General features: G+C 42.4%; 1 protein-coding gene across 1 annotated transcript; it reads left to right on the top strand.

Moving 5' to 3' along the window:
• The first annotated feature begins 345 nt into the window (after window positions 1-345).
• LOC140327295 (uncharacterized) lies at window positions 346-8064 on the top strand. Its single transcript, XM_072406645.1, has 3 exons — window positions 346-667; window positions 2857-3018; window positions 5794-8064. Exons 1-3 carry the CDS (start codon window positions 361-363, stop codon window positions 6072-6074), a joined length of 750 nt encoding a protein of 249 aa, XP_072262746.1. The 5' UTR covers window positions 346-360; the 3' UTR covers window positions 6075-8064.
• The last annotated feature ends 10057 nt before the right edge of the window (window positions 8065-18121 follow it).

The following is an 18121-nucleotide window of genomic DNA, read 5'->3' on the forward strand; positions in this document are numbered from 1 at the left end:
ATAAATAAATTGAGATTTTTTTGTACATGAGAAATAATAAGACATCCTCTGAAAATAAGCCCTAATGCGATTTCCGGAGGTAAAGTAAATAAAAGACCCTGTCTTATTTTTAGGCAAACACGGTATATACAGACCCCCTATATTTGTATCACACCCACATTCTATGAATGTGTGCCACCCAATGGTTTGTATTCTATGAATGGACTGCACACACAGCCGGCACTATATGAATGTGATTGGGGTCTCTGTAATGGTTTTTCTTCCTCCATGAACTCATCATCACTACACACAGAACTTCGCATCTACTGACTGGGCCTGTACAGCCATGACCGCTTTACATCATGTGACAACACAGTGCGCATGCGCTTTGAGGTCTTCCAGCGACAACTTCCGCTCCTCCCGTGCTGTCACTTTAAGCTCCTCCCAAGAGGCGGGGCCGGCCAGGGCAGGAAGCATGAAGAAGTGAAGATGGAGCGCAGGGACGCCGGGATGGAGAGGGAGCGGGGTGCCCGCTGTGAGATGGCCGCCCTCATGCAGGCTCTGGCCGTACTCTGTGCATGCCTCGCCCTGTCCGACCCAGCCTGGCTGCTACTGAGGGTGGACGACGAGCAGCTGGTGTACGGGGCCTCCTATATCATACACCACGGGTTCAACTTCACCGAGTCTGGTGAGAGAGAGAGAGAGAGAGAGGGGGGGGTATATGTGTGTGCATAGATTGGGGGGAGGGGAGATGGAGGCTGGTGATGGAGAGATGGGAGGAGAAGGGATGGAAATGAAGGCAGGTGATGGTGGTCTGGGTCCCTTTTTCTCAAAGCCCCCCCCCCCCCATCACTGGCCTCCATCTTCTACTAAAACCCCATCACCTGCCTCCATCCCTTTTCCTCCCAGACCCCCATGAGAAAGGGATGGAGATTGGAGTGATGGGAATTTAGGAGAAGATGAAGGCTGGTGATGGAGAGTCGGGATCTGGAAGGAAAAGGATTGGAGGCAAGTGATGGGTTTTGGGAGGAAAAGGGATGGAGATAGGTGATGGGATCTGAGTGGAGAAGGGATGGAGATGGAGGCCGGTGATGGGGGTCTGGGAGGAGAAGGGATGGAGAGGTAGGTGATGGGGTCTGGCAGAAAAATGGATAGAGATGGAGGCCGGTGATGGAGAGATGGGATCTGGAAGGAAACTGATTTGGAGGCAGATGATGGGATCTGAGAGGAGAATGAATAGAGATGGAGGCAGGTAAAGGGGGTCTAGGAGGAGAAGGGATGGTGATGGGGTCAGAGGTGGGATCTGGAAGGAAAATGATTGGAGGCAGGTAATGGGATTTGGGAGGAAAAGGGATGAAGATGGAGGCAGGTGATGGAGAGATGGGCTCTGAGTGTAGAAGGGAAGGAGATGGAGGCAGGTCATGGGGTCTGGAAGTTGAAGGGAAGGAGATGGAGTCAGGTGATGGGGAAGGGGGGGGGGGTGGATTCTGGGAGGAGAAGGGATGGAGACAGGTAATGAGTGCTGGTGGCTGATCTGAGAAGATAAAGTAAGGGAGAAGGATGTCTTTGAGGAGATGGGATGGAAACGTAGACATGGAAAGACTGTTATCCAGTTGATTAGAGATGGGGGGCCCCTGGAACAGAAAGAAGTAACTGTTGGTGATGTGCAGGGAGAGAGATCTAAGGTGGGGTGGAGCAGTGTAAGTATGAGCTGGAAAAGTGTGGAAGAAGGTGCAAGTATGGGGATAAGGTGATATCTCTGTGGAGGGGTAGAGACTGGGGAATGAGGGATACATATTTGTGAGGATGAATATTAGGTGAATTTTTGAATAGTAGCAACTGGGGTTAAAAGGAGATCTAGAAGGAGGAGGAGCATCATAGTATGGGGAATCAGAAAGGTAGTGAAAGTGATGTATAAATGGAGGCAGACATCTAGTAGAAAAGGAATTGGAAAAGTTAAAGGTCCATTCTTTAGCAAAAAGCTACCCTGGCATTAATTTGACCATTTAAACAAAATGACGCTTTCAGGAAAGTCTGCAGGGAGGTTCAGGGATCGCCTATGTAGGGTGCCTGAAGTCTGACTGAAAAGCATTGCACATTTTCTTTATGAACAAATCCCATATACATCGGCTGCTTTGAGATGATCTTGCTTTAAAAGAATGCTGACAATTTAATAGGTATATGACAAGAAGAATATTGTTATTAGAACAAGTTTTTCAGATATTTGAAGTTGGGGAAAAAGTAAAATGAGGAGAGCAATCTCCCAAAGGATATCAGGTGGAAGAAGAATAAATTGTGTCTTAGTATCTCTTAATATCTCTGAGCTTCTGATGATTCTCGTTTTCTCTTTCAGCCATTCAGTGTAGAGTAAACTTTGATTAACCAATCACTAGCGTTTTAGGGTGATTAGGGTCCAATCCCCTGCAGGCTGTAGGAGTGACATGAGAAAAGCAATATGGATGTATATGTGTTGGAGAAGGTGGGTGGTGATTAAGTGAATCTGTTGCTTTCCCCTCAATGGCATAATGCACCATGTTCTAACAATGATGTGCAGGAGTTCTCTTGCCTCTTTCATTGGGGAGTTGATGGCTTAATAATAACTCAAAGCTGACCTGTTCCCCATGACCCAAATCCCATATGAGCTTCATCATGTTGCTGTAAATCATTATTCCCTAGTGACCCTACAAGAAGATTCATATTCAGGCACAAGATAACTAAGTGACCACTGTTTACCAATTGTGTTTGTGTGTTGACACCGTATCATTGTAGATAGCAAGTTGCTGAGAACTGTGTTGTTGTGTTGGGTGCTCACCCCAGCGGTTACAACAATGGCCGCCATGTTCAACTGATTGACCGGTTCTCTTTGCTCTTTTGCAGGTACTCACCAGCTGCTCCATAAAACTGGGCTTTATATCTTGGCTCTGATGGCTTTTTGCTGCTACGTCAATATCCTCATTGGATCCTTCGCCTTCATGCTTGACTTTTTGAGGTTCCGATCTGTGGGAGTTAAAATTTCAACAATCCTGCACTTTATTACAGGTAAATCACTTTTGGGCAGAACTTGTGGGACATATTGTCCTCGACAACCTTGTTTCACATACTGAATATTATATGTGGCCCTTTGGAGTTGTGACCCAACTCTTCAGTAACCACCTATTAACAGGTGGGTGGTTACTCAAAAGTGCCGTGTGGTGCGTCTGGCTAAAAGTGTCTGGGGAGAACACAACCACTGGTTGTAATAGACACTACAACGGAGCAAAACTGTAAATAGGATTTACAGCTACAGGTTCATCTAACTCCCACCATTCTCAGCTGCACATTCTCACCGTCCCTTTGTCTCCCCTCCATTTTATTCGGCCACCAGCAGTAACAGGAAGAAGCACTGTGTAAGTTCTAAGCCAGGGGTCGGCAAACTCTGACCTTTAGGCCAGATACGGCCTAGCCAGTAGTTCGTTCCGGCCTAACGCCCCCTGGCCAATCCAGCCTAATGCTCCAGGGCCGCCGGTTGCTGGCTAGATCTATCAAAGGGCATTAGGAACTAGCTGAGCTCCCGTGCCGCCTCCTTGCTGTTACGCCCCTATTTACCACGGCCAGCATTGATATTCCGCTGCCACGGTAAATAGGGAACGCTCCCTGAAGGTAAATCCCTCTCCTCCACAATGCATGCGGAGAAGAGGGATTTCACTTCAGGGGGCGTTCCCTGGTAGTGGTCGGAACCATTAGGGCAGGACTTAAGAGTCCGGCCTAGTGTACTCCTGCCCACCCCTAAAATGACCTAGTGGCCATAAAAGTTTGCCGACCCCTGTTCTAAGCAATGACTTTTATCAATGGCTAAAGATCATCGCCCTGGTTCCAGATGCCTGCACAGTCGCCAGTCACCACTCATGTGTTTATACTGTGGTTAGTCTCTCGTACCTTAAGGTACAGGAGGGGTGGAGGAATAAAAGAAACAAATGGCAGAGAGCCATTTGCCCAATTGATGCCTCACCTGGCAGAAATACCCATTGCTTGGACATCATTGTACCTCCCAATTAGGTTTAGTAACAAAGTAAGCCTAAGCATTATCGGGCTGTGACAGAAAGATAAGGTAAGTATCAGTGTGCCAGGGAACCTCCCTTGTACAGACGCAGTCACTGAAATAGGCAGGGTGACTGCCTGGTGGAGTTATGTCATCCCAGCCTGGTCGATCAAAACAAAAGAGGAAGGAAGAAGGTGGAGACACTCGCAACAGGACTATTTAGTTCAGCTTCATGTTCACCTGTTACCGGACTGATCAACTGATCTAGTTGCAAGCCTTTGGGTGGCGTTGGCACATTCAGATGTCTGATCCCGACAGGCAATTTAGCTTTCAGCTTTAAAATCTAAACCCTAATACCTGTGTACTGTAAACTTCAGCTTGAATTGTGTAGTGATGCGTACAATTCAGTAAAAGTTGTGCCAGCAGAGGGCACTGTTGTACATTAGTTTATATCTTCATCTTGTATTCAGTTTCACATATGTTCCTAGAGTTCCCATTATATTTATCAGGTTGCAAATTAAAGTGCCTCCTGATACCCTGAATCTTAATTTTTTGGAGTGTACCTAACCCTTTTATTAAACCTTAAAATTGTTTACTCTGGAAACCAAACACTTAATCAAACCAAGCACAACTAAAGCTGTCTTTATGACCATCTAAACCAGTGTTTATCGACCTTTGTAACATAGGAAAACCTCTAAAATAATTTTCAGGTCTTAAAGCTGACAAAACAAAAGCACACGAGGTAGTACTATTTGATAAAGAGACATGCAATGTCGCTTTTGTCATTTAACTAACTCCCTGGCTTTTTGTCCCTGTTGTAAACTACATGGCACAGGCGTGTAGATTCCAGGTTTGTTTGGGAATCACATGACCACTCTTGAAATCCAGTACCCAGGTTTTGCTGGAGGGTCACATGACCACTGTTTTAGAAGTGAGTCTTTGTTCTTTTTCGGGAATGCATGACCGTTCTTGGGTGTCAGAGCCAAAGTACTGTTTGGGGTCACATAACATTGATCACAGTTAAAAAGCTATAAAAATATTTTAAAAGCAGATTACAATGTAATCTACAATGTAATATGCTTTTTAATTTCACGCCCGCCCACGCCTTCCCGGAGTACCGACGCTTCACGCATCACATCAATCAAGCCGAGGATGTGATGCGGAAGCCGGCTGGGGATCGCTGAGGACTCCGCTTTATCGAGGGGAGCAGGTAGGATTTTTTTTTTTCCTACCCCGAGTGTAGCTTGGCGTTACCGCTTTTGGTATGTAAAATTCACCCGAGCCACATTCTGGAGTACAGCCAAGGCGGTTAGGGGGCACATGACTGCTTTTAGAAACCAGAGTTTAGGTTCTGTGTGGAATCACAAGACAACTGTGAGTATCCAAGATCGCATGTTAGAAGCCAGAGTCCAAGTTCTGTTTGGGGCCACACAACCACTATTAGAAGCCAGAAGTTTTGTTTCATGGACATATGACCACTGTTAGAACTTAGAACACAGATTCTCTTGGGTCATGTGACCACTTTTAGAATCTAGAACCCAGATTCTTTTGGGTAATATGAACATGTTAAAGCATAAAGCTTGGGTTTTGTTTAAGATTACATGACTAGAGCTACAATTGAGAATCTGGGTTCTGTTTATCAGACATGTGACTAGTTTTACAATCAGATCCTGGGAATTGTTGCAGGGCAGCTTTTGGGGTCCATACTCTAAACCAAAATACACTGCGGTATAATATTTTGTAGCCTCTAACACTTAATCCATTTGGTGATAACTTGACATTTCTTTATTTTGCAGTTGTTTCATCGGCCACCTCTGTAGCTCTCTGCTCCTACCTTTATGTGTTGCTTCGTGATGAAGTCCACTTCCAGGCCATGAAGCCCCCTATAAATTTCGTAAAACTGGGAGAAAGTTTCTACTTTGCCATCCTTTCCTTCCTGGCTGCGGTTTGCGCAACTCTGCTCAGTTGTTGTGCATGGAAGTACCGAAGAGACTATGACCCTGTCTCAGGGACTGAGGTCACTACTCCCCTTCTGCAGGACTCTGAGAGCCCAGATACTCCAGCAGAGTATGGGTAATACATAAGCCCATGCTTCATGGGCAGCCTAAAATCCCTTGTTCGGGATACACAAGCAGGCTGGACATTGCAGGCTCAAGCTGGCCTATATATATGTGCAATCAAGCGAAGGACCAAATGTTTGCATTAAAGAAAATCTTCTATAAGCTAATGAAATACAAAATGTATAGCGGGCACTTTGCAGAGCCATAAGGTTCTACCCACACTGAGTCTGCGCTTTGTACTGCAGTGTGGGCGTTTATGTTCTTTATCTCTCCTTAGCACTATCTCCAAGTGCTACCCAACCCATACATAATCCTAGAGGCAAGTCCTTACCTCCCGAAAAAAAATCAAAGTGGTCAGGTTAATGGTGACATCTGCCCTGCCACACAAAACACAACCTGTGGCTGTACCCTTGTATACCAGTAACATTCCTCTCTGCTACCTCAGTCAGCTCTGCAGTACCTGATGGTTTCAAGCAAAGGAAAAAGGGCAAGACATGCCTAACCATATATCTGTATTTAGTAAGGGATCTTTGCAGGGGATGTAGGTCAATGCAGTATACAGGAGCGGTAATAATACCTTATGGAGAGTGTCCGCCATGTCTGCTATGCATGGGTATTGCTTTGTATTTCATTTGCTAATAATTTGTGTTTTAAAGGTCAATGCCACTCAAAGAAAAAAAAAATGCAGTCATCTCACCTCAGCCATTGCAAAGTGAAATGATGATGTCATTGTCCTTGGTGGACTTTCCATTACCCCGATAATTGGCAAGTCCAGCTGTGAAAAGGTGACCCTTTCATTATGGTCATGTAATGACAAAGACACAAACAACTTCTGGAAAATGTCAAAAAGCGGTCTGGTTACTGTCTACTTGCAACAAAGGCATGAGACCTGGCTGGAGTTGACCTTTAACCTGCACTTCTTAAACTGGTATTGTTGTGTATTTATTATCAGTATTATATTTATGAAATATTTTATGTGAACATATCATACGGGCACTCAACTATAACCACTGGCCTTATGACTGCTAAACTTTACATACAGGAGATGTTGCATTCTTGTAAATGTATTAGGTCTAGTACTCACAAGTAGATCCAACCAATCTGATTGATTTTCCAATTGCTTATCTCAAGAATACTTACAGATTTTTTTTTACAGATTAAATCTCCTGATTGGAGTTGGTTGATAATTTCTAAACACAACACAACTTCTGTACTTTAAATCAACATTTACCAACACATCTGATTTGTCTGTTTCTAAATGAAGATGCAAATAAAGTACATCCAACGAATATTAGGTTAGTGGTTGCCAACCTTTTCTGACCCAGAGGGACCACGCATGCACGGGCAGCCGGGTGTCCCTTAAAAAGGAAGAAAGTTCCCCCATTGTGACGTCATGATGCCAGAACCTGCCCACTCAGATCTAAGTCCAGAGACTCAACAAGCCCACCACCCCTGCTATCCGTACGGGAAACATGGTCCGCGGTTTTGGCTGGTGTGCCCTCCCAAGCAGGATCCTTCTGACCCTGCTCTGGGGCGCACCAGCCAGAGCCGCGGACCACTGGTTGGCAACCGCTCCATTAGAGGATCTTCGCTTTAAACAATCTTGAATGTGAATGTTTCCAGTGACAGATGAATACACACAGTGCCGTTCTGCTCAGTGGAGGGGGGAGGATGAGCGAGCTGCTCCCTGTTGTGCTCTCTTCCACAGGAGTGAACAGCGGTCATTCCTGATCAGTGGTTTACGGACTGATAAACAGTGTTCAGGGCCTGCCGTACACATATCAGATTTTCTATTTGATTTGTGTATGTAGCTTTACAGATAGAATTACAATTGTTTGGTGAATTCACTTCAATCCAATAAGAAATAAAAAATCAGGTTATGTGTACTAGGTCTTATACATTCAAATTTATATTGTCTGCATTATCATTATGTTGCACTCAAAAAGTTTTACATTTTTTTGTTCAATAAAAATATTTAATGAAAATAAAACTTTTGACATTCCCTGGGGCAGTGAGTAAGTATCAAAGCTGTATCTTTTACATGATATAAGTATAATGATAATAGGAACCAGAGAATTTTTTTCTTTTTCCGTGATGTCTGAGATAGATTTAACCTGTTCTATAAAGCTGAATTCTGGGGTGAAAAAAAACAAAACACTTGCCCTTTGAGTGGTGTTCCACCTTCCTCCTGGTTAAAGCCGACCTAAACATAAAATTTTTACTTTACATAGACAATCCTTTTTTTATAAAGAAAAAGTTCTTCTAATGGCTCCGCCCACCACCAGGGAACGCCCCCTGAAGTGAAATCCCTCTCTTCCGTATGCATTACGGGAGTGTTCCCTATTTACTACAACGTTGGAAGTATCAACGCCGGCCGCGATAAATAGGGGAGCCACAGCAAGGAGGCGGCGTCGGAGGTCCGGTGGCCTAAAGGCCGGAGTTTGCCAAACCCTGTGTTAAGCCTTCAAACTATTCTGTGTGGATATAAATGCTGACAAATTTCCTACACTGATTGGAACTGATGAAGAAACTTGGATAGGTTATGTAATATCTTCAACATCACAAGAACAAGCTCAGTTGAATGTGACTAACTTCTGAATATAATTTTATATTGCTTACACAGTTTTTTAAGACCAGGCCTCTTCTGTTTACTGCCTGACTGGGCACAGCTATGCAATTACCCCAGTCAATTCAGGACCCACATTCTTTCTTTGAAGTAGAGGGCAGCGAAGGCCCAGCTGCGTTCTAGAATTGACAGGGAAACAAGAATTAAGGTAAGTATGGCACCTTCTTTATCATCCACTAGTCAGCAGCAAAGGGGACCTGCTTTACTAGTAAATGTTTTTCATCCCCTGTGTTCGACATAGTTTAAAAAAGCCTTTTTAACAAGGGGATCTCTTAAAATCACTTTCAGGTCTTCAGGTAACCCCTGCTATAATTTTTATATCCACAGCTTACAGTACATCAGTGGGAAGAATGTCACCCTTACAGATAGCCAAAAAGATCATTGGTATCAGTGGTAACTGACCTGAAGGCTAAAAATTGCTCAAGAAACCCCTAGCAATCTCTGGAGGAACCCTAGTTGAAAAATGTCACCCTTAAAGATAGTTAACAAAACCATTGGTGTCGGGTAAAACTATCCGAGAGGCAAAAATTGCTCATTGCTGAAGAAACCCCTAGCAACCTCTCGAGCAGTGGTCACCAATCTTCCGACCTCAAGGACCACTAAATTCACTGAACGGAGCCTTGTGTCTGAGGGGAAGAAACTTCCCCCAGAATGATGTCATGATGCAAGAATCCACCAACTCTCTCATAGCAGGCTCAGACCTGCTTGATAAATTCCGGGGGAACAGTAGTGCACGGCTGTGAAGGCAATAAAAGTTGTGTCCACAGCCCTGCGCTACTGTCCCCTCAGAATGGGGACCACCAAAATTTTCTCTTGGACCACCGGTTGGTGACCGCTGCTCAGGAGGAACCCTGGTTTAGAAGCATTTTTCGGAAAATGTCTTGTAGGGTACAAATTGCACAAGGAACCCCTAGCAATCTCTGGAGGAACCATAATTGGGTTGGAATGAGGATACATAAACAATGTAATTGTCCATTGTTATACTGACCGTTGTTATTTCTCGGTCATTCCCTGTCCTTCTAAATCAAAGTCCATTTACCAGCAAAGCAATATTCCAGGTCCCTGAAGAGAGCTCCTGTCAGGCCACTTCATCAGCTTCCTCTATCCTGGAGATAAAAACAAACGTGTTTTAAGTGATAGCGTGTGAGGATCCTGTGAAGCCAAGCGGGTGAAGCACGCAGCGATCCCTCTGTGTACGCACTCCTCTTTATGTCATTGTTTACAAGTGTAGATGCAGCAAATCTGGCTGAATTAGCAAGCGTGTCATCACGTTCTGGTTTCTACATGATGAAAGTCATCCTACATTTGGCCGTACACTCGTGAGACAAATTGAGCAATTAGCAGATGATATTAGATTAGTTTGGACATCTGAACACTTTGGACGAATATGTGCTGGTTGAAGGGACACTTTTTTCCTGGCAGGCTATCCTATCGCTATCTTTGTTAAAAAAGTTTTTTTTCTTTATCAATCAGTGAGTCTTTTACTTTGTAAAGTTGTGAGAGAAAAAATGTCAACACTTAGTTGAAAGTGTATGTTAACCCTAAGGGACAATTCACACCATCCTGCTGTGTTGCGTAAAGGCAGCCCATTCAATAGATGGCTGTCAAGTCACGGCACCTGACCCAGAATGACCTTGCGCTTTGTAATTTCAATGCAGCGCATGGTATTGCATTGACCTAATAGACCTGATTTACCGTATTTTTCGCCGTATAAGACGCTCCGGAATATAAGACGCCTGATAGAAAAATACCCCCCCTAGCCGCTCTCCGTCTCCTCCAATGACCTACTAATGACTTCCTCACTCATATCCTCATCACACGCACAACTCCAAGACTTCTCTAGAGCTGCCCTGAATCTTTGGAATGGTCTTCCACATCCTATTCGGTTTACTCCTACTTTCTGCTCATTCAAAAGAGCTCTCAAAACATCTTTTTTAAACTTGCCTACCCATCTTCTTCTGTATCATAACCTTCACTACTTCCCACCATTCCATATCTCCCTCTTAATGTCTGTTACTTCCCCCACCTCCTTGATTGTAAGCTCTTCGGGCCAGGGTTCTTTCCTTCTCCTGTGTCACCGTCTGTATCTGTCTGTCTTGCAACCCCTATTTAACCTCCCTAGAGGTAACCCCTAGTGTGACTCGGGGTAGAAAAAAGTTGCTAAAAGCGGTAACCCGGGGTAGATAATAAATGGAAGGTAATAGTACATAGAGCCTTACCTGATCCGCCGGCGTCCCGCGTCCTCCATGGCCGGGATCTACGTCTTCTTCCGGCCGGCTTCTGAATCCGATGAGTCACCGGGGAGTTCCCAGTGACGTTGGTGCGTGTGTATGTTGCCGGCGGGGCAGGAAATTCAAAAATCCATTTGTATTGCATTCAATACAAATTAACTGTATTGAATGCAATACATTGGATTTATATGAAAACATTGTTTTCAAGAACATTTATTTTACAGTATATATAGTAGTATGAGTATATTATGTATTTTTAAAAAACAAATTAAAAAAAAATGTAATTATTTTTTTTTTAAATATTCAGTTTTTTTAATTTATTCAATGTATTATTTTTACATGATTTTGTGTTTCAAACTTTATTATACTCAAACTATTAAATATTATTGTAAAATAAATTTTCATGAAAAACAATGTACCGCTTTTAGACATAAAAAACCGGAAAGAAGTGAACCACTAGGAAAGTTATTGTACAGCGCTGTGTAATATGTTGGTGCTATATAAATCCTGTTTGATAATATTACTCATGGGAGAACCTGGGTGGTCCATGAAACCTTAAATGGATTTCTTAAAAATATTTTGCTTTTAGCTATATGTGTTTTCAATCCTGGTTTGCTGGATCACCTAGGTTCTCCCATGGCATCATCACTATGCAGCACATTGCATGTTCTAAGAGCTGAAGTGTGGCAAGCCAGCCACGACAGACGGCCTGTAGGGAGGGCAGATACAAGACCAGTCACTGTGCACAAAAGGATATAGCAATGGTGGTTGGTCCTTCCTGCAAGAAACAATGTAAAAGCTTTGCCCAGCTGAGCCCTGAAGTCTAAGATTCTCACAGAACATGTTTTATGATGGCCCTTTTATTATTAATATTATTATTATTATTAAACAGGATTTATATAGCGCCAACATATTATGCAGCACTGTACATTAAATAGGCCCTTATGAGTAGTATTATAATAAAGGAGCCAAGAAATCTGTCCAAAGAATGGGGACCATGCACCTATTTGCTAAGTAGCCATTTAGAAATGTTTCCATGGAATATTACAACTAGGTGAATTATTTCCAGAATTGGAGAATCTAGGACTTCAGGTCTCAGCAATTCAAAGCTTTAGTAACACAAGGGACCATGAAAACAGAATAGATATAAAGGACAGGTGCAGTTAAAGGCCATAGTATTTGCAATTATAATACCTGATTGGAGTGCTTCTTTAAGCACGAGCCATACTTTGCCTTTCAGGAACTTTCTCCACATTCCATTATTATTAATATGAATATTTGAGAAGTGAAACGCGTGAGTTGGGTTTTGCCAGCAGCTTCAGGCAATGGTTGCGCTTTCACCTTGCCCGCAGCAGCGTGGGTCGGGCCTGAGATTCACAGCAAGGTGTCAGCAGCTTCTTCTTCTAGCACCTGAGCTGTGGATGCTGCTGGTCACCATAGCAATGCTCATCAGAGATGCACGTCTGCAGCACGGGAGAACAAGAAGAAGAAGAAGAAGGAGGAGGAAGGGGGATATAGCAAGATGACAGCTTCTATTTTCAGCTGTGAGCCAACAAACACAGAGCTGCAGCACTGACACAAGAGCGAGAAGACAGCAGGATGATATAATGTACACTTATGACAGGAGACAAGACTGACGGAAGGTGTCCAGAGACATAACAAGGGTTTAAAATATATGAGCCTTGTTCACACTAATGCACTTGGAGAACGTGTGTTGAGCCATGTGTTACTGTAACATGTACATTGGCACCCTAACAAGCCTTCTCAATGTACTTAGTGCATGCACAATTTTGTGTGCTTTTGATTTGTTGGAAAGTCCATTAAAATCAATTGGCTGACCGAAATCAATTGGCCACAAGAAAAGTCATGAATACATCTTTTTTAAAATTTTGATAGAGAAGTGAAGAGTTGTAGCCACTGGGGCCCTGTAATGCAATGTGGGAACGTGTGTGTTACCACAATACATGGAAAAATTGCCATTGGCACCCTAACAATCCATTTAAACCACTTGCAATGAGAAGGTGCCCCATAGAAAGCTTCATGCACAATTTTGGGTGAATTTTAGTGGGTTGGACAGCCCATTGGAAGTCCTAACGCAATTTGCCCAAAAAAACAAGCAATAAAAAACAGTAATGAAGGGTTGTAGCCCCTGTTTTCATTGCTTCTAGATGATTTCAAGGTTTTTGGCCTTGGTGGTTATTCCCCACCAGGGCTCAAAGCTAGACAAGTACAGTATATAACATTTAGGTTGTCACTTGTAAAGGGAGATATGGGTAACTCTTCCAATGAGTACGTTGTCTAAAAAAGATTTTCCTCACCATTTCTTCTTTCTTTTTGTTGCATGTACAGGACAAGAAGTAAAGGGAAGGGAATTTTTCCTGATGACATAAAAATACTGACAAAGGCTTTACCAATTACTTCTAGGATATAAATTTGCACATCTGTTAACATGCATCATGGTAACACAACTATGTCTGTTTAAGTAGTATTTGTTTTAGGTGTATATATGTGGTATAGTGTGGTTTAATTCATTTCTTTTTACATGTACAAGTTTAGTATTTTAGAACTATTTGCATGAATACTTTACAAATACAAACATAGGGTGCACATGTGATGGCGTGGAGAACTGTCAGGGTTACTGAACTTCAACAAAAAAGAGCGAAACCCCAACCAACATAATCCCCAAACACATTCATAGTATTTCAGTTGGTATTTCTATTCTGCATAAAATAAGTCAAAGACCCTTTATTATCCTGCAGTTTCCTGAATATCGTCATCTGGCCTGTCTCTTCAGCAGGAACTGGTGAAAAGAAAACTTATGAAGGACAAAGAGGTCGAGACTTACTAGACAAAAGATGACATTTCTGGGGCAGCTCTGTGCTTTCAGCGCTCTCTTGTTCATTCACAATTCCTATCAACCCCCAGGAAGGCACTCCATGCTAAGTAGCTGTGTCTGCTGAGACCATTTCAGCTATACTTTCCCTTCACCTGGATATATGTCAGACAGGCAGAACTTTTCCTAATGTAGACTGAAAGATTGAAGAGGAGTAGAGGTTCCCATTTGTTTTTAACCAGAACGTTGAAGGTTTCATGGCTGCAAAGGGTTTCAGGTTTTACAGACCTGTCCATGGATATTTCATTGGTTGGGGAATTGAAGCTTTTATTATATTTTTGTGTACATGGAACACCAGATCCCCATGTTTATAGGTTTGGGGAGAATGAGGAAGAGTTAGAATTTATGTTGGGTTTTTATTTATTTTCTTTACCCCCATAAGAGAATTTCTTTTACTTTTTGTTTATCTTCCAAATAATGTTTGAGGAGACTCTGCCCCTGTCTTTTTTCTGTGTAGTATAAAAGTATATATAATATATATAGTATATATAATAGTATATAGTATATAATACTTATTGAAAATTCTATACTTGTAGTCAATCACAAGGAGCCCATATAAATCAACTGTGTTTGTACTCTCTGACAATTGCTTGTAGCATGCACCATAGTCTTAGACTCTCCTTTGTAGTATGTCTTCTCTCTCCGGCCATAACTTTTTTAGCATCCCCAGGGTTTTTGACCCTCTTTCCTATAATATCTGCATTCTTTGACTGTCATTTGTAACCCCACGGTCTTCGCCCATTTTTTTGTCTGCACTCCCTGACCATGACTTGTAGCATACCCTTAGTCTTCAACCTTCTTTTTTCAAAATGTATGCACTCTTAGACCTTCATGTCCAAAGTTTTTAACCCTCTTTTGTAGATTGTCTGCACTCTCTAATCATCAATTGTAGAAAGTTTGCACTCTCTTATCATCATTTGTAACATGTGTAAAGGTTTCGACCCTTTCTTATAGAATGTCTGCACTCTCTGACCATCAATTGTAGAATGTTTCCCCCCTTAAATCATTATGTGTAACATGCGTATAGTCTTTGACCCCGTCTTGTAGAATGTCTACTCTCTTTGACCATTATTCATATCTTGTCCATAGTCTTTGACCCCCCTTTGTAGAATGTCTGCACTCTAACCGTCATTTGTATCATTCTCTTGGTCTTTTACCCTTTTTTTGTAGATTTTCTGAACTCTCTGACCATCATTTGTAACATGCCAAAGCTTTTGAACCCCTTTTGTGGTATGTCATTCTTTCTCTCACCATTATAGCATACCTATAGTCTTTGACCATCTTTTGTAGAAGGACTGCACTCTCTAACCATCAACTATAACTTTACCAATAGCATGATCATAGTCTTTGACCCTTTTTGTTAAACCATATGCATTTCCTGACCTTCACCTAACATGCCAATAACCTTTGACCCTATTTTGTAGACTGTCTGCACTTTTTGACCTCCACTTGTAACATTCCTATAGTCTTTGACCCTCTTTTAAATAATGTCTGCATTCTTTTACCCTCACATGTTTATGGTCATTTACTATCTTTCTAGAATGTCTGCACCTTCTCTCCATCACATGCAGCATCCCTTTAGCCTCCAACCATCCTTTGTGGAATGTTTTCCCTCTCTTATCATCATTTGTAACACGCTTATAGTCTTTGGCCCTCTGTTGTAGAATTCCTGCAGCCTCCAACACCTTTCTCAATCGTGCATTTCTTTCTTTCTGCTGTAGATGCATGCTCTATGGCAGTTTAGTCTTCAGATAATTTGATCAGCCCAATCAAATCCCTGCGATGCGCTAAGCCTCTGCTTTCCATTTATTCGATATTGGAAGGTAAGAAGTGTTTTTATTTATATAAATAATTCTGTTATGTAATGTTTCTCAGAATTTGCTGGAAGGGTGATATCTCTGCCCTTGTAACAACACATTGCATCCATCCCAATTACTTTCTTTGTGTTCTGGCGGATTCAGGGCCATATTCCGTTGTCATGGCAACCGCATCACAATTCCAGACAGAATCCTCCTGGTAAATTGTATGTGAGCCCGGGCATGTGACTAAAACATGTCAGAAGCACCGGGCAGACAGAAGCTGAGATGTTACATAATCTGTAACAAAGATAAAGAGTTAGGTGCTCCATGTATACTGAGAACCTGCTGCCATGTCTGGGACTTTTCTGCAGAACCGGGACCGACTCCAAATAAAGAGCACAAGAACTACCTCTGCAGGCCATTGTACCCTAATATGACTGAACCAAATTTATAATATCACCCCACAATAAACTGCACATCACTGGAGGAAGTGGGAGTGAAATAGGCATTGGTGTTAATGGAAGGAATAATAACCCCCAGCATTGGGGTCAATGGAAGGAATAATGAACCCAAGAACCCATTGGAGTCAATAGCAAGAATAATAACCCCCAGCGTTGGTGTCAATGGAAGGAATAATATGCTCCAGCATTGGTGTCAGTGGCAGAAATAAAAACCCCTTAGCATTGGTGTCAGTGGAAGGAATATTAACCCTCAGCATTGGTGTCAATGAAAGTAATAATAATCCCTAACACTGACATTGGTGTCCATGTGAGGAATAATAACCCCCAGAACTGCTGACGCTTTGGTTACAAATACGTGCATCAGAACTACCTCTGCAAGCCATGGTACCTTAATATAACTGTACCAAAATCTGCCTTTATATTACCATCCCACAATACCCTGCACATCGTTGGTACCAGTGGCAGGAATAATAACCCCCAGCATTGGCATCAATGGCAGGAATAATAACCCCCAGCGTTGGCATTAATGACAGAAATAACAACCCCCAGCATTGCTGTAATTTGCAGGAATAATATCTTCCAACATTGGTGTCAATGGAAGGAATAACAAGCCCCAGCATTGATGTTAGTGGAAGGAATAATAACCCCCAGCATAGGTGTCAGTTTCAGAAATATTAACTCCAGCTTTTGTGTTAATGGAAGAAATATTAACCCTCTAGCATTTGTGCCAATGGTAGGGATTATAAACCTTAGCATTGGTGTCAGTGAAATCAAATTAGCCCCCAGCATTTGTGCCAGTGGGAGGAACAATAACCCCCAGTATTGGTGTCAGTGGCAGAAATAATAACCACCAGCTGCTCCTACCCCAACTAAGCCATGTGCATTGCTTATGTATCTTGGTTGACCATTTCAGGAAGCTAAGAACTCGAATAAAAGGAAGCTGGGGTAATTATCAGAAGGTTTATAACAGTACACAGCACAATGTTCCCGCTGTCAGACAAACTTCTTGTAGGTATTACGTTGGAAATGTTCTGGAATAAAAACTGGTATATAATTTATTTTCTAGCATTTTTAAATCCATTTACACTTTTCTTGTCAATGTTTGATTGGCATGGAAAAGATAAACATAGGAAAAGACAGAAAATACATTTAGGTAGTGGAAAAAATGACAAAATGTACAGCCCAGATTGTAACTGATGCACAGAAAGAAAGAATAGGAAAAACTGTCAGTGTTGGCCATGCCGCACTGGAAGAGTTAGGGAAATTTCAGACTAATGGATGACCACAGTGGTTTGGTGCAGGCTTAGCTGCTCCATTGAGAACCACTTTGTGCAGGTGCTTGTGGTGGACTGCGGACGCGGTTGCTAAATGCAATATGTTGCTTGAGCAGCCAGCTGCATCTTTTGACATGAATTCAACCGCATTCAACTGCAGCTCAGTGTATTTGGAAAGCGGTTGTATTTGCTGCTGTATGCTTTAGAATGATCTGTCAACTTCCTGAAAACATTGAACTACAGCAAACCACAGCCTGCATGACACAGAGGTTGAAGATACATCAAGCCATTAATACATAATTTGCAAACATTGGTGATCATTCAGTATTTTCTAAAACTGGGAATCTCCTCAAAGATTCACTGCCATTGCCATTGAATTGCATTTACCTGGAATCTTCCCACCAGAGAATGTTTGAGGGAACGTCAGATTCATTATATAAATAGAGCCCAATATGTTGCATTGTGTCAAATTTTAATTGGTGAATTGCATGCTTGCAATCAATCTTAATCAAACACAGATCACATTGTGTAGGACCACATTTACATAAAACTTTTCTAGAGGGTTATTCCTCTTTTAGACCCCGGCTCTAAGTTGTTCCTGGCACGCCTGTATGCACCCATGAGCAGTTTTTTAGAGTCAACCGCAGTGTTTGATGAATGCTTTGTCGTGCAGTTGCCATGCAGTTCTTCAGTTGCAACAACCACACTGCAACTTCATGCAATTGCAGTTCACTATGATAAGAACACATGCTCATTCAAGTCAATGAAAGCAGCTGGCCA

The sequence above is a fragment of the Pyxicephalus adspersus genome, chromosome 3 (assembly GCF_032062135.1).
Source record: "Pyxicephalus adspersus chromosome 3, UCB_Pads_2.0, whole genome shotgun sequence".
In the NCBI taxonomy this organism is placed as follows: domain Eukaryota; kingdom Metazoa; phylum Chordata; class Amphibia; order Anura; family Pyxicephalidae; genus Pyxicephalus; species Pyxicephalus adspersus.

Bases quoted from the DNA above. Each gene is read 5' to 3' on its own strand.
- LOC140327295 (XM_072406645.1), top strand. From the start codon at position 361: ATGCGCTTTGAGGTCTTCCAGCGACAACTTCCGCTCCTCCCGTGCTGT. The intron at 668-2,856 runs GTGAGAGAGAGA...GCTCTTTTGCAG, and splicing joins GTTCAACTTCACCGAGTCTG to GTACTCACCAGCTGCTCCAT. The intron at 3,019-5,793 runs GTAAATCACTTT...TTTATTTTGCAG, and splicing joins AATCCTGCACTTTATTACAG to TTGTTTCATCGGCCACCTCT.